The sequence below is a fragment of the Rhinolophus hipposideros genome, assembly GCF_964194185.1.
Source record: "Rhinolophus hipposideros genome assembly, chromosome: 11".
Classification (NCBI taxonomy): domain Eukaryota; kingdom Metazoa; phylum Chordata; class Mammalia; order Chiroptera; family Rhinolophidae; genus Rhinolophus; species Rhinolophus hipposideros.
Window position 1 is genome coordinate 62,216,167 of NC_138057.1, and position 15,459 is coordinate 62,231,625.

Below are 15,459 nucleotides of genomic sequence, written 5' to 3' on the forward strand. Positions count from 1 at the left end.
GTGTAAAATTCTAAAATACAAAAAAGCCAATCAATTGAAAATCTGTTAACATGAATCTTTGAAAAAAAAAACTCTCTTAAAAATTGAAATTCCTTTCTTTTCTTCTTCTGTTCACCAGGAAAGTATGGTCAGTTTTAAATGGACCGATGTTTAGCCAAAAAAAAAAAAAAAAAAAGGAAGAACCACATTTCTGATTTCAGTGTTGATTCTCTGGTCTGGGAATCTAAGCTGTTACCTGTTACTCTTTTATTCTCTTGATTTCAATTTCTACAATTAGCAGTGATGGTGCCAGATAGAAGGTAAATGAGAACCAGGTCATTCTCCTGGCAAATTTGTCTGATAAAACCCCTGTCTAAAATAAAGCTTGGAGGTAATCTGTATTTCAATGATCCAGTCATGTTGAAGAACCTGGGGTCCACAGACTCCAAGTGGGCCATACATGGGCTTCAGGGGTGATGTGAAGGCCCTGTGAGAGTGCTGGAATAATTTTATATTGAATGGATTTTCCTAGGGAGAGAATACCTCTCATTTTCATGGGTCACTCAAAGTCTTCATGCCTCTCCTGGGCTTAGGACCTACTGCAGTTTCCAGTTCCCTACCTACCTGGCCGCTTCCTTTCATGAGGTTCTCACATCCTCTGAAATTGTCTTTTGGAATGTTCTTGTTCTTTCTGTTTTCTTACAAGATTTGAGCCCTGGAGGGACACCTGTTCCCACCCGCAGCATATGTCCCCTCTGAGTGACACTGCAGGTTTTGCAGAGGTCCTCTGCTCCCCAGCGATGTGAATCCATGAGCGACCAAGAAATAGGTGGTTTCCTCTTTTGTGCACATTTTCTGGGGAAGAACTTTCCCTGAACGTTTTGAGAACATTGGCTGAATAAGAGCCATCTATTCAAACAAGAACTTAGAGATGAACCCGAGTTCAATTTCATTTTTAAGAGAAGCCACCTTTATTTTCTCTTCTCATCAAAGCCATTTCTCTAAAACGTTTTTTCTGTTGTTAAAAACTCCCCCAAATCAGTGCTGCATCTCATATCTGACCAATAGCAGATTAGCCCATGTTTCTGCTGGTCTAGTAATTTATTTGATTTTTCACCCATTTTTGATTGTGTCAGATATAAAAGCTGTGATCTTGGCAGTTCCTCAATAAGTTAAAGATGGAGCTTCCATATGACTGAACCATTCCAATCTCAGTTATATACCCAAGAGAATTGAAAGCACATGTTCGTACAAAAAGTAGTACACGAATGTTTGTATTATTCATAATAGCCAAAAAGTGGAAGCAACTCAAACGTCTGTTAGCTGATAAATGGATAAACAAAATGTGGTATAGCCACACAATGGAGTATTATTCAGCCATGAAAAGGAATTAAATACTGATCCATGCTACAATACGGATGAACTTGAAAACATTGTGTTAAGTGAACAAAGCCAGACACAAAGGACCACATATTGTATGATTTCATTTGTATGAAATGTCCAGAATAGGCGAATCCATAGACAGTAATCCCTAAACAGAAAATAAATTAATGTTGCTGAGGGGTTGGGGGGGAGAAGTTGTAGCGACTTTAAATATGGAGCATTTTTTGGAATGATGGGATTGTTCTGGAATTAGTGGTGATGATGGCACAACATTGCCGATATACTAACAACCACAATATTATTCGATTTTACACTTTAGCATGGTATAATGGTGAATTTCAAGTTCTTAAAAAGCTGTGATCTTTGAGAGGATGAAACAAAGATAACGATACCAGAATATTTCTGTGTTATTTGGGGATAATACAGTTTGGATACATTCACATGATATCTTGTGAATGCTCTAAGACAGGGCCTAATTTTTAAAATCTTCAAACATAAGAATCTCCTATGAAGTCTGCAGCCCACACACCGAAGTCTGCAATCCACACACCCTGTGGGTTGCTGGCATACCAGGCCCCTTCCACTTGCTCTCCACACCCACCAGGAGTCTGTGGCCCACACTCTGGAGCTTTTGCTCTGGACTGATTATGTCAGCAAGCTGATTTCCCCTGAACATTAGTTGTGTGTGTGTGTGTGTGTGTGTGTGTGTGTGTGTGTGTGTGTGTTTGTATGGTGCTGTTGTTTTGGTTTTGAGTATATAAAAAAGGTGAAGCGATTATACCAATTCACTTTTATCCCTATGAATCCACCCGACCCCATATCATCCCTCAGGTCACAATGCCAAGCACCCATCAAACATTTAAATAGGCAAATAACCAGGACAACTGTTGAAACAATGGAATCCTCTTGATTTTACTGGTTAGAGTTGAGCTGCCAAAGGTATTGGGTTTTCATATACAGTATTAGCCAAGTAGTTTGTGATCAGACTTCCAGTGACACCAACCTTTTGAAACATCTGTGAACCCAGGGGGACGTAGGGGGAAGAAGCAGGAGACTCAGAGCCTCCTGAAAACAGCGGCCAAAAAGCCCATGCATCCCTCCTCAGAAACAGAGCCAGACTGACACAGATGTAACCCTGTGGTTCCTGGCTTCTGCACGAAAACTTCTGTTTTGCCCTGGAGGCTTCCATCAGACAGCAGGAGGTGAAGAGCAGAAGACTCAGAAAGCAGTTAAGGAGAGGAGGAGGTGCTGGATTGGCAAGAGGTGACAGGCCCAGACACAGGTATCTCCCCCCATACTGTACAGGAACACATTTTGCATCATGTGCACAAGGTAAAGAACGGCTAAAGCTGTTTCAAAAGTACAGCCAGGGGTCATGTAGCATGGGGCTAAAAGATCCCAAATACCACAGTTGCCCCAGATGGCTTCACTGGTCGAGCAGACAGCAGTTAAGAGCCATCAATGAGAAGAGTACAATAGTCTGTGAAAGGCAAAGCCAAGCCCCACATACGGCCCCTGATGACATCACTGCACCACACTAAGATACAAAAGGGGCTCATGTTTATAATGATGACCATGACTCATCAAGAAAAGGTTAAATACTCTCCAGGATACTCTGTTTACTAAGGCAGGGATGTGTATAATACGTTTTAGAAAGATTTCCCTCAGAAAAATATCAATAGTTTAAAGATTCAGCACTTCAAGGGTTAATCCTGTTATCTGAATATTTGCTTACATACTTCATTTTACAACAATGCTAGTAAATGAGGCATTGCTCTTTTTAAATAATCATTAGTATCAAATTATCGGCACCATTCAGTTTTAAGTATAGGGACAGGAGAGCAAACTATATAATACAAAATAAAAATACAGTCCTGATACAAATATACGAGATCAATTCCACTTATCAAGTGGTCTTAAGAAATGGATAGACATTTTACACACAAGGAAGTACAGCTAGTTAATCATCACACATGGAAAAGTGCCCAGCCTTGCTAGTAATTAAGGAAATAAAACAACCTTTCAAGAACAACTATACACATCTATTATAACACTAGCAAAAATAAATAAAAATAGCAAAACCCAATACTGGCAGAGCTATTGGTAAATATAAATGCTTATACATTGCTGGTGGCATCATAAATTGTAAAGGGGATTCAAGCATTCAGACTGGGTAGGGGGGTTGAGCTAGATGACCTTTAAGGTCCTTCCAACCCGGAGACTGGATCTTTCTAGAAAGCAATCTAGCAATATAAAGCAAGAGCTATAAAATACTTCATGCTCTTTGACCTTGTAATCCCTCTTTGGAGATATTCCCAAGGGAAGAACCCAAAGGAAGGAAATTTTTTTACAAAGACAGTCATAGCAGCACTATTTATAAGAGTGAAAAATTGGATAGAACTCAAATGTCTAATAACGGGGAGAAGTGAGATTAGCCATGTTACATGGATATAAAGATATTTAAATTGGTGAGAACAGGATCTGCATTGACGAGAAGCTATGTGTTAGGTGGAGAAATACAACCAAAGAGTATGCACACACTGATCATAGCTATGTAAAAATGTGTGCATATCTACTGAGAAAACTTGGGAAATAATTGAGAGGGCTAGTTTGTGGTTAGGGGGTTCCTTTATTCCTGCAAATTTGTTCAAGAGCATAATAAAAATTTAAAAACATATTTCTTGAAACTATATAAAAAGAGAGCAGAGTTTCTTCTGGTCAAGGTTCTATCAACAGGATATGAATTGATCAACTTTAGAAATAATTTCCCTTTATGGAACACCCAAATGAATCCTGACTTTGAATCATCTTAACCTTGTAGGGATTTTTAGACAATTTAAGCTACAATTTCCTACTTTGGGTTCAATGATAAATTATAGGTATTCCAAATAATATCGTATCTAACAAACTGACAAGTGAAGTTATGTTTCAGATGAAGCTGAAGTACCTTCCATCCTGATGATAACAACTTTCTTTTTAGTTTATCTACTCATGTCTGAGTAAAAAATGAATGTGAAGGACTTTATCAGATCTGTGTATCTACCAATGTAACTGAAAAAACAGCAATAAAGAATTATTCTCTCATTAAAAATGACTCTTTAACAAACAGTCAAAGCTTGGTGTAAGTTTCAATCATACAAAATCACATGGTTGAGATTGATAGCAAAGGATTCTGCGCCATGTTAATCCCTGTGGTTATTAATATACACACAGGTACCTCTGTAAAGGAATCCCCATTTTCCCCATTTTTCTTCTCCAAGGCTTACAAGTCCTGTCTCAACTACATTGAGTAGTAGAAAAACTCTAATACTCGGGAGACCTAAATTAACTTTTCCAATAAAAGTCAAGCCAGAAGTTGGCGTCCACTACCCATGGAGACCTGGGCAAACAGAGCACACTTTTGTGTGCTGTGCTAGAGTGAGCACACAAAGCCTGAAGAACGAAAACGACAGAAGGCACCATGCCATCCTCCAGGCAACAAGGGGAGAATTTCACAGTTCGGTCATCAACAGTCTTTTCATCATTTTCTCTCTCTCCAGTTCCTGCCGGAGCGTCTCTGCACTGAAAAAGAGTAGGTGACAAAATAGTGAGGTAAACCCACACAAACGAGAAGCATCGTCTCCCAGATTCTTTCGTGATCACAGTTCGTGATCACTTTCTCTTTAAGGCTCCTTAAAGATACCCTACATTTACTATCATTGCAATGCCCAGAAGTTGTCTAGCTACCTAAGGGCTTCCCTCACCAGCCTGAGAGTGTCTCAAGGCACCGCTCCTCTGAGCATTCACCTCTGAAACCCCAGAACCTAGCACAGGAGCTGGTGCATAGCCACCTGTCAATACGGGTCTTTGGAATGATCCGAAAGATGTCCAGGGGTTCGATTTCTTGAACTCATGCTATAAATTGGTTTTGCATGCATTTTCTCCCAGAGTTCCCTCCTATGTTTTAATAAATAAAATTGAATAAAATAAAACTGGCTGCTTTAAGAGGTTGCTTCTGACTTCTTGGCCCTCAGGACCAGTTGCCTAGCTATGGAATCTGTCACACACACCACCACCACCACCACCACCACCACGGAAATACACATCTTTAAAGGTATAACCAAGTTTTTAAATAATTTCATTCAGGGTAAAAATCAACTATCAATCTACTACGGTTAAAAAAGCTCTATATAATCTTGCCCCAACCTGAACTTCACGGGCCTGCTCTCCTGTCATTTATTCTGCTAAAGCCACACCAGCCCTCTTATTTCTCCTTAACCATGCAGGCACTGTTCACCTCAGAAACCTTAGACCTGGCTGTTCCCTCTGGCTAGTATCCTCTTTCCCCAAATATCCACAGTTTGCTCCCTCACTACTTTCAGGTCTCTGCTTCAATGCCACCTCAGAGAGTCGATCCCAGCATGTCCTATTGCCCTTCATGGTTTTATTCACACACACTTATTTAATGTCTGTCTCCCCTCCCCCAACACTAAATTGTAAATTCCAAACAGGTACGATTTTTATCTGTTATATTCACTGTACACTCCGAGCATCTAGAATACTGTCTAGCCTGTGAAGACATTTCCATCAATACAGAGTAAATGAATAAAAGAATGGACAGGAGGTTTGTAGGCAACACCAACCCAATGAGCCGAAAACCTATGCCTGGTTTCCTGTACTCACCTGGCTGCCAGAGAAACAGGCTTCCGTGTGGTATAGATGGTCTGCACTGTGGAAATGGTCTCTGTCAAAGGCCTCAGGGTCACTGCTGGAATCAGCGGGGAAGACTGGCCAGGACAGCACTGTAATTTACTGTCTCTAAAGTCTGCCTGGAGAGGAAACAGAAAAGAGGAAATCAATCTCAATTTGGATTCCATTTTCACACTGTCAGCTGCTCCGTAAGCGTTACTATATAATTCCTGTTATTTTTTTTAATAATAGCTAAAATCAATTTCCATTTATTAAATAATTTTACTTTGTGCCAGAAACTATGCCAAGCACTTTACATACATTATCTCTTGACAATCCTTTAAGGTAGAGATCATATTTCATCACATCTTAGACACTGTCAATTGTAAGATATACCATTTTTGTATGTGCCACAGAGAAAGAAAAATGTGGCCATTCAAACTTTGTCACACTCTCTACTGTAATGAGTTTCTGATTTCAGAGATGGTAAAAGGTGAAAAAACTGTGCAGCTTAGAACTGATTTTATGAAAAAGGAAAGTGAGGTTCAGAGAGGTTAAGTATTTTCCCAAGGTCACACAGCAAGTGTTCACCAGTATTTAGAACTAGAGTGAGTTGACTCCATGATTGGCGTTTTTTTACCACTATCACAATGGTTCCCAAATTATGGTCCCCAGACTAGCAACATCAGCATTATCTTGAAAGTTGGTAACAATGCAAATTCTCAGACCCCACCAAATACCTTTGGAACCAGAATGTCTGGGGATGAAATCTGGTGATTTGTGTTTTTACAGGACCTATAGGTGACTGTGATACAAGGTAAAGTTTGAGAACTTCTGGTCTAGAGTACACTGCCTCATTTGGAGAGCATAACTGCTGTTATTCTCATTGAATAGAATGATATGCTTATTCCTTTTACATAGAAAACTTGGAAGATATATAAAAGTAAATATAGGAAGAAATTCCATAATCCCTTAATGTCATTGTCAATATATTTCCTCAGTATTTTCTCAATGCATGCTTTTTGTTTGTTTTGTATCCTTTTGATAATGCCAGCTATATATTTTATAACTTGATTTTTCACATTAGTTCCCGGCCCTAACCTCAGAGAAATTTATCACAGGGCTTTCTAAAGAAGAGGATTTCATCTTCAAATGAGCACTATATCCGTGGTGATTGGACAGAAGATGAGCTATCTCTCCTAGAGAACCACAAAAGCCACTGAAAATATCACGTACAGTTATAGTTCTCCATGGGTATATCTGGCTTGAGCAATGGGGAGAGGCTTGTCTTTGATGGGGTCCTGAAAGGTTATTGCTGAAAGATACAAGCCTCTGTTTGTTTTACACCTATCTCCGGAGGGAGAACTGACCTGGCCTGGAAAGGAGCTGTGCCAAAGAACTGACCATGAGAACAGGAGCAGTATGCGGTGTTTGCCACAAAGAGCTTGCACATGCCAGGTGGTTCACCAGCTCTTTCTGGCTTGTCCCTTTCCAGGTACCTGGTAGCCCTGCACTTGCCCAACCTCTTTGAAGTTAGGCGTGGCCACATGCCTTGCTTTGGCCAAGGAAAAGTGGGTTGAAGTGCCATGTTTCATTTCCTTTGAAAGATTTAAGAGTCAGTGTGTAGTTTATTACCTTTTCCCCCCTTCTGCCGCTGTGACTAGCAATGGTCCAGATGGCAGCTGCTCCCTTAGCCTGGGTCCCAGAAAGAGAACAACCTAGAGCAGAGCCCTCAGACTACCCATGACAGCCACGTAGCAGAGTAGGAAATTCAATTTGTCATTATAAAGCATGGCTTAGCCTATGGTTCCTGATACAGGAGCTGGGGTAAGATGTTATTTTGTTGCTTCAGTGAAGTGGGTTGGAGGTTGGGCTTTTGATGCCACTTTTGATATTTTCTGGAAAAAGAGGGAAATGCGGCACAAAGGCTATGGTGGGTTAAAGTGCCAGGGCCTCAGCCTGAATCAAGGCAGTGGCACCTAACTACACGAGCAGTCATTGTATTTAAAAAAAAAATTTTTTAATTGGGGGGTATTGGGGAACAGTGTGTCTTTCCAGGACCCATCAGTCATTGTCCTTCAATCTAGTTGTAGAGGGCGCAGTTCAGCTCCAAGTCCAGTTACCGTTTTCAATCTTAGTTGCAGGGGGTGCTGCCCACCATCCCTTGCGGGAATTGAACCAGCAACCTTGTTGTAGAGAGCTCACACTCTGACCAACTGAGCCATCCGGCCACCCCAGTCATTGTATTCTTCAATACCATGCATTCCAGGTGAAAGAAAAAAGCTAGCTTCACTTAAGAACGATGTTGGAGAGCAGTGAAAATTACTAATATTAAACCTCAACCCTGAGTTCTCCTCTTTTTAATATTTTTTGAAAGAAGACACAAACGAATGAATGAACTTTCACTGGAACAAAGCAGATAACAGAGGGACAGACCCAAGTTGGGAAGAAGAACACTGGACATTAATTTGACTAGAGCCTGCCAGGGGCCCTCATCCTGGATGGATCAAGGAACTCAGCTGAGTATAAAGCAGAAACCCAGTTCATAGTCATGAATATAAGGTAGAAACTGGTTTTAGAATCAAGCAAGGAGCCCATTGTTGAAACCAGGCTCAAGGTCAATGCCAAATCAACTGCCAGACCAACTTTGTACAGTTTCCTGGCACTGTTAAACTCCCCAGTAACTGTGGCCAGGATAGGTCTGTAGGTCTGTGGAAAGACCAACCCTTCAGCAAGGTCAAATATCTTGACCTTGGTAGGGAGAAGAGAACATGACACACAGGGTGAGAAAATTAGGAGGCTGAAGCCTTTGAATTTGGCTTCAGTTACTATCCGACTGTCAGTAACTCCCTAATTATTATCTCCAGTCTAATGTCTCTCTCCCCTGAGTTACAGACTTGGATAGCCAACTGCCCATTCATTGTTTACATCTGGATGTTTCCAAGGCCTTTCTAACACATCATGGCCATAGGCAAACTCATTATTCCTTCCAATCCAGTCTTCTATCAGATTTCCTTATCTCAGTGAATGAACCCATTATCCATCCATGGTCTGCAAGTCAGAAATCTGGGAGCCATACTTTATCCTCTCTTTCTCTTATCCAATCCAATTCCTTACCAGCCTCCTAAATATCTCCCCATCCATGTACTTCTCTTCATCTCCACCATCAAAACTTCTCTGGGTCAAGCTCTCTGCCCTCTTGTCCTTGAACTGCTGCCCTAGATTTTTAAACTATTGTCCTGAATCCACTCTGACTGGACCAAGCTCCCAGTGCTGTCACAGGGAATATTTCCAAATGCACCTGCCCTGTCACGGCCCTGATTAAAGTCCTTCAAAGGCTTCCCATTGCTCTTAGGATAAACATCAGAGTCCTGACTGTGGCCTACAAGGCCAACATGGTTTCCCCTCTTCAGTGTTTGTCCCTTCCTCCCCTCCCTTCTTTCACGCTCCACAACCTTGCTCTCTGAATTCTCGTCCCACTGGCTTTCATTTCAGTCACATGAATGCAGGATGAATCCCTCCTGCCCCAGGATTCTGATTCATGCTGTTCCCTCTGCCTGCTCCAGCTGCCTTAAAGCCACTCTTGCCCAATTCTTAAAAGTCCCAGCGTGGTTTCTGACATTGGCTTCCTTCTCCACCTTGGCCCCCAGCTTTTCAGGAAGGGCTTTCCTGGGTGTCTCACGGCACTGCCAAGACTGGGCAGGAGGCCAGAGTGCCCATTATGGCCAGCTGAGGGCAGAGGAGCCAGAGCTTCCAGCTGGGGAGCTATACCCAGCAAAACTGCAGGGGCAGGATGAACATGGGGCAGTAGCATTTAACAGCCTGGCCCAGTCCCTGTATCTTTGCCCTCTGGTTCTTAAAATGCAGAAAAGAATGTTCTAGGAGACTGTTTTCGCCTCTGCCTGGATGCTGAAAACCTTCCCATCTGTTTGTTCTCTGAAACCTGAATCAGCCACTACTCATGCCTTCCCTCTCCATGTGGCTGAAGCCACCTCAGGCAGTGACCATCATCCAGCGCATGAGACTGTCCTTTGAGCTACCGCAGGCCACCCACAGCCCACCCCATCAATCCTCTAGATTGGCCAGAAACCCTTTGGAAGGAGCCTTAGGAAGCATCTGGTTCTGGGAATTACAAACTCTATCCCTGGTAGGAGCAGAGGGTGAGAGGAAAGAGGAGGGACTTTGGACTCCCTGCTCAGGCTCCACACAGACGCTCATTATATACTGAGCTTCTGCGCAAGCTTCCACTGAAAGAAAAGAATTCCACAGCTGAAAAGAAGCCTGAAAAATCATTGGACTCTCTCATGCTGCAGTTGAGGAAACCACAATATTGAAATGTTTAAAAACATTTCAGCCGTTTGCAGAGAGTTTAAATAAGCTGCCAGCCACACAGGGAGAGGTGAGGCCTTGCAGCTGCTTGTCACGACAACCTGCTCCTGTGAATGACACCACTCTGCCTCTCCGTCCTTGAGAAACTACGGTCATACTTGACAGGGTGGGGTGGTCGGTGGCAGTAAAGTACATTCAAGTTCTGGATCCCTTTGGATCCTTCCTCCACGGGATACAAGGAGGATATTACTGCGTCCACTTTAAATAAGAGGAGACTGGTGCTTAGAGCAGTACAGTGACTTACCTAAGATCGCACCATTATCAAGACGCAGGTCCAACCCCAAAGAATAAAAATCAAGGACTCAAACCAATACGTGTATATGCATAGTCACAGGGTACTGCTTACAATAGCCAAAAGGTGGAAACAACCCAAATTCCATTCAACGAATGAATGGCTATAGAATTGCAGTCTATACATACAATGGAATATTATTCCACCATAAAAAGAAATGAAGTTCTCATATATACTACAACGTGCATGGGCCTCGAAAACATTACACTAAGTGAAAGAAGCCAGGCAGGAAAGGTCACATATTATATGATTCCATTTATAGGAAATGTCCAGACTAGGTAAATCCACAGAGACAGAATGCAGGCTGGTGGTTGCCAGGGGGCCAGTGGGAGGCGGGAAGTGAGGATTGACTGATTAATGGGTACGAGGTGCCCTTTGGGGGCTATAAAAATGTTTTGGAATTAGATGGAGGTAGTAGTTGCATGACTCTAAATAAATGTACTGCACGTCACTGAATTGTCACTTTTAAATGGTTAATTTTATGTTTGTGAAGCTCGCCTCAATAAAATAACCGAAAGATGGAGACCCCCAAGCCTCCAGCTCCTTCCTAACCTCACAGAGTTCACAGTGATCAAAAGAAGCTGTTGGCATGGCTGCCTGGCATTCCACAGAAAAGCACGCCACGTGGGAACAATGCCTGAAAACACGGATCAGTTTTCTGGATCTACTTACAGTAAACTGTGGCCCTGTAACGAAAGGATCAGGAAATGGGGTCACTGTATCAGCCGGGAATGTTTTGATCTTCAAAAAAGAGAAAAGACAAGAACGTTACTTTCAGATTAGAACACAAAGTTTTGAAATATTTGGCAGCGCACTTTTAAAACCAAACTGAAGGATTCAAGGGAACACACGCAGAGACTTCCTTGCTTGTGTAAGGAAACACACAAAGGTCCCTCAGGAGTGTTGCCAGAAGTTGTATCTGTGCCCATCATTGTACTGTAGACCGGGACTCAACAGGGATGACAGGCTGAAATCTCGTGTTTGTGGGGCAGCCCGCGCTAACCTCGCTCTGGAACTCCCTTTCCTGGCATCTGCCTTGGTCTCCCAGTCATGCTGGGCTCTATGTGTGGCCTAATCCACAAAAGGCCATGATCAGGGTGTATAATGAGGCTGCCTGGGGTGGTTGCTGATGGCTTCCCCGCAGCTGAGGGGAAAGGACTCGAGGCTGCTGAGATGTCACATCCTGGGACAGTCAATCACGGTGCACAGAGGAGTGACTTACCTAAGATCACATTATCAGTCTGGACCAGGAGGCCTGGGCTAATTGGGCAGAAAAGCATTCCCTACCTGTTCCCTTTAGTTGTTGGACTCCCTGTAACATTGGGGCAACAGAGGGAGCGCACATAAACATGTGAAAATCCCACCACCATGGCCTCTGGGAACAGACGGCATGGTGAGCAGAGATGCCTCGTTCTGGGGTGGCTACAGCACACGGCTGTTCTGTACGAGGGTGAATGCCTCGGCCTGATCAGGTAGTGGTGGGCCCACAGGGCTTTTGCTCCCGTTATTTCTCTTCAGTCATTTTGTCTTTGACCTGCAGGCCTTAGGGAATGGAGGAAAGGCGCTTATTTCTTTAAGCTGGCCTAAAGGACGGCCAGCAGGCCCAGAGACCTGATGACTCGGAAACTAGCTTTGTGTGCAGCCCCCAGGACACATCGGCTGGTGAATGTACACTGTGCCACCTGCCACTGGAGGGCTGCAGCCAAGACACTGAGGCCACCACAGCCCTTTGCGTCTCACAGGTCCTGCCTATGGACTCCGGGACAGCTATTTGATGCTCTTGAGTCAATCTAATGGGGAGTCAGGTAAGAATGAGCGACAGCACATCAGACCAGACCCAAATCTCCTGAGGTTTCTGAATGGGTAGAGTGGTCTCCACCCAACCGATCTGGGATGACAGTGTCCTTGAAGTGTGCACTGAGATGTTCAGGATAAGCCTGCTTCCCTTCCCCCCAAAATCTCTTCTGCCTCTTTACAATTCTCCAAATTCCCAGAATGGACCCCACACTGCCTTAAGACTCATGTGCCAACTCAGATTGCTGGCTGCCTACAGCCCAGCAAGAGAAGGACAGGGTGCCAAGCTGTGTGATGCATTCTCTTCGCATGGCCTAATGGCTCAAGATGGTGTTCTGAGGCCAACAGCAAAATTAAAAATAACATGCAGATAAGCCTCTCAGACCATCAGGAAGTAGAAGGGGAAAGACGTTTACTATTGCTATTCAAGAAATGTGAAAGTTGGCAATTCCAAAGGATTATTTTGTACCTGCTCTAAATAAGAAAAAAATATATTCCAACAGTTATACTCTGTGTTGCTCAGCTGTGGCCAAGCATAGTCACTCTTGATGGCTCTGTCCCTGGGTGTAACCGCTCTTGAAAGGGAACATAGCCAAAGTTGCCATACTGAACCCAGAAGAGTCTAGCCTGAGAAAATAAAATGCCTGATGCAACAGCTACATGCGTTCCCTCCATAGTGACAAACTAGAAACCAAGCATGCATCCTGTGGTAAAGAATTGGTTGAGTAAATGGGGGACCCTTCACTTGATGGAATATAAATAGTCATACAGAATATGGTAACAAGAACAAGAAAGAAACAACACAACCTTAAGTGAAAAACAGGAGATGACATGGATCCTATGATTTAACTATGTAAAATTATAAATGAATATGAATCCGTGTTAGCAAAATGATATTTGCAAACATGAAAAAAATAATTGTGATAGGTTGGGGTTATGGGTGATTCCTTTCAAGTCATTATGTAGTACTCATATTATCTTGATAAAATAGCAGGAAGACAAGTTTTAAAAGGCTTTTATTTTCAATATCAAAGCACCTAAGATTTTTCTTTCTGGGAAAAGCATCTATGCTCAACAAAGCTTTAAGAAAACAAAGTCTGCCTGGTTCTTGAGGCCTAGAGAGGGAGGGGTAGGACCGCAGCCCTGTGTGGCAGTTGGACCAGGGCTGGCTGATTTCCAAACCCTGCATCCGTCCTGGAGTGAGAGCGCCTGTCAGTGAGTCTCCTCGGGAGGTCTGGCGCTCGGGCGCACCCACGAGGCCGCCGCCTGGTGGCTCCTGCCCACCTCGCCTCTCCTGGCCAGGCCCCTCTCCCTGCCAGGGTACCTACCAGCCTCGTTTTGATTGGAGGGTACATGCAAACTCCAGTGGTCTCTTCCTTCATGGGGAGAGAGAGTGGAGGAGAACAGCGAGAGTGGGCACAGTGGGGGGCGCTGGCGGGCTCTGCCTGCTCACGAGGAGAGGAGAGAAGGGGAGGAGGAGGTGGTGAGAGACAGGGAGGAGGAAGAGGAGATAAGGGAGGGGGAAGAAGAGAAAGATAGCACAGTGCAAGACGGATCTGTCAACTCCAGGCTGCTCTCAAACCAGCCTCACCCGCAGCCTACCTCCAGCCTCTGGCCAAATGGCATCTAGTCCCTCCCTCCTCCCTCCTGTCTCCACCTTCTCTCCTCCTCTCCGGCCCTCATCTGTCTTCTGTACTATCTGAACAGGACGCCACATCAAAACCCCACTCCTGGGGCTGGCATGTCAGGGCCATCTCCTGTGCCAACTGAACAGGACTGGCAGTGGCTTCCTGGCGTGCTGTTGGGGGTTCTGAGGCATTGCCCAGGCCAAGCCAAAAAGAGAGCTGTGGTGAATTAGTGATGCCAGCCATGGTGGCACTATGGGGAGTAGCCACACACTTGAGAGGGTTTGCCTTCCAGGCCGGATGGCCTCCTGCACTCTGCTAAATAAGGGCCTGCATTACGGTGTATCGGTGAGTAGGTGTCCAACAGAGTGCTCCAGGAAAGAGATCGATCAGCTAGGAGGAACACAGTGTAGGGTTTCATCTGTCATGACTGGCCCTGAACCCCCCTCCCACACCCAGGGGCCCCGTCCTTGGCATCTCATATTGCCACTGGGGTACCTTGTTGCTTAGCTGCAAGTTACCAAGCATTGTGAGAAAACGCCACGTCACTTGGGATACGAGTTTCCCCGTCCTAGCACTAAATAGTGCCATGCACCCAGCAGAGGTCCAAAAGCGTGTACCGGTGAAGATGAGGTTGGTGAAGAGAGAATGCTCTCATGTTAGGAGAGGGGGCCACTGATGGGGTTTCTTTGGGTTTCAGGGAGGGACCATTCACTCTAGAGAATAAACACATGCGTCTTTTAGCTCAAGAGTTTCCTTAAGTAATTGGTATAATCCTGCCATAATGAATAAAGTACAGCCTCTGGGTAAGTTTCATTGAAAAACGATCAAGAAAATTGCAGGTCTCTTGTCCAACTCCCAACTGATGTGACTCGGTCCTCTTTACCATTGTGCAGTCCTGGACAATTTCCAAGGGGCTTTTACAACCATTATTTCACAATGGCCTTCGCAACAGCCTTGGGTGACTATTCAAATTTGGGGTGTGCAGAAATAGCACTGGTAAAGTCTACATCCACGGGTGTAGACCCTGTTGTTGACTGGTTCTAAATCTGTTCTTCAGAAACAAGTGAGTCTATATTAGTCACCTGCAGTTCAGTTTTCCCAGCCTACTTAAAATCCCCCCACTGCCCTTTCTGGTGCTCAGGATAAATCCTCCACTCCACAGGACGGCAGCCACGGCCTGCCTGGAGCTGGATTCTGGCTGCCCTCAGGCTCAGTTTCTACCAATGCCCAGTACATCAGGGCCCTAGCTGTAACCACTACACCAGTGACCCCAGATCATAGGGCCTATGTAACAGCACACACTCAGTTTTGAAGAAAATGAAATCT

General features: G+C 44.2%; 1 protein-coding gene across 4 annotated transcripts in view; it reads right to left on the bottom strand.

Moving 5' to 3' along the window:
• Window positions 1–2,251: 2,251 nt before the first annotated feature.
• EPB41L4B (erythrocyte membrane protein band 4.1 like 4B) overlaps window positions 2,252–15,459 on the bottom strand; it is a gene marked incomplete at its 5' end in the record, with an annotated part of 116,984 nt that continues 103,776 nt past the window's right edge. For 2 of the 4 annotated variants that reach the window (XM_081067674.1, XM_081067673.1), the window contains 4 exons: window positions 2,252–4,923; window positions 6,025–6,170; window positions 11,384–11,452; window positions 13,834–13,950. In XM_081067674.1, coding sequence (XP_080923800.1) covers window positions 4,854–4,923; window positions 6,025–6,170; window positions 11,384–11,452; window positions 13,834–13,950 — 402 coding nt within the window. In that variant the 3' untranslated portion in view covers window positions 2,252–4,853. The remainder of the gene's footprint in view (window positions 4,924–6,024; window positions 6,171–11,383; window positions 11,453–13,833; window positions 13,951–15,459) is intronic. The other 2 variants (XM_081067676.1, XM_081067675.1) reach the window with 2 other exon arrangements.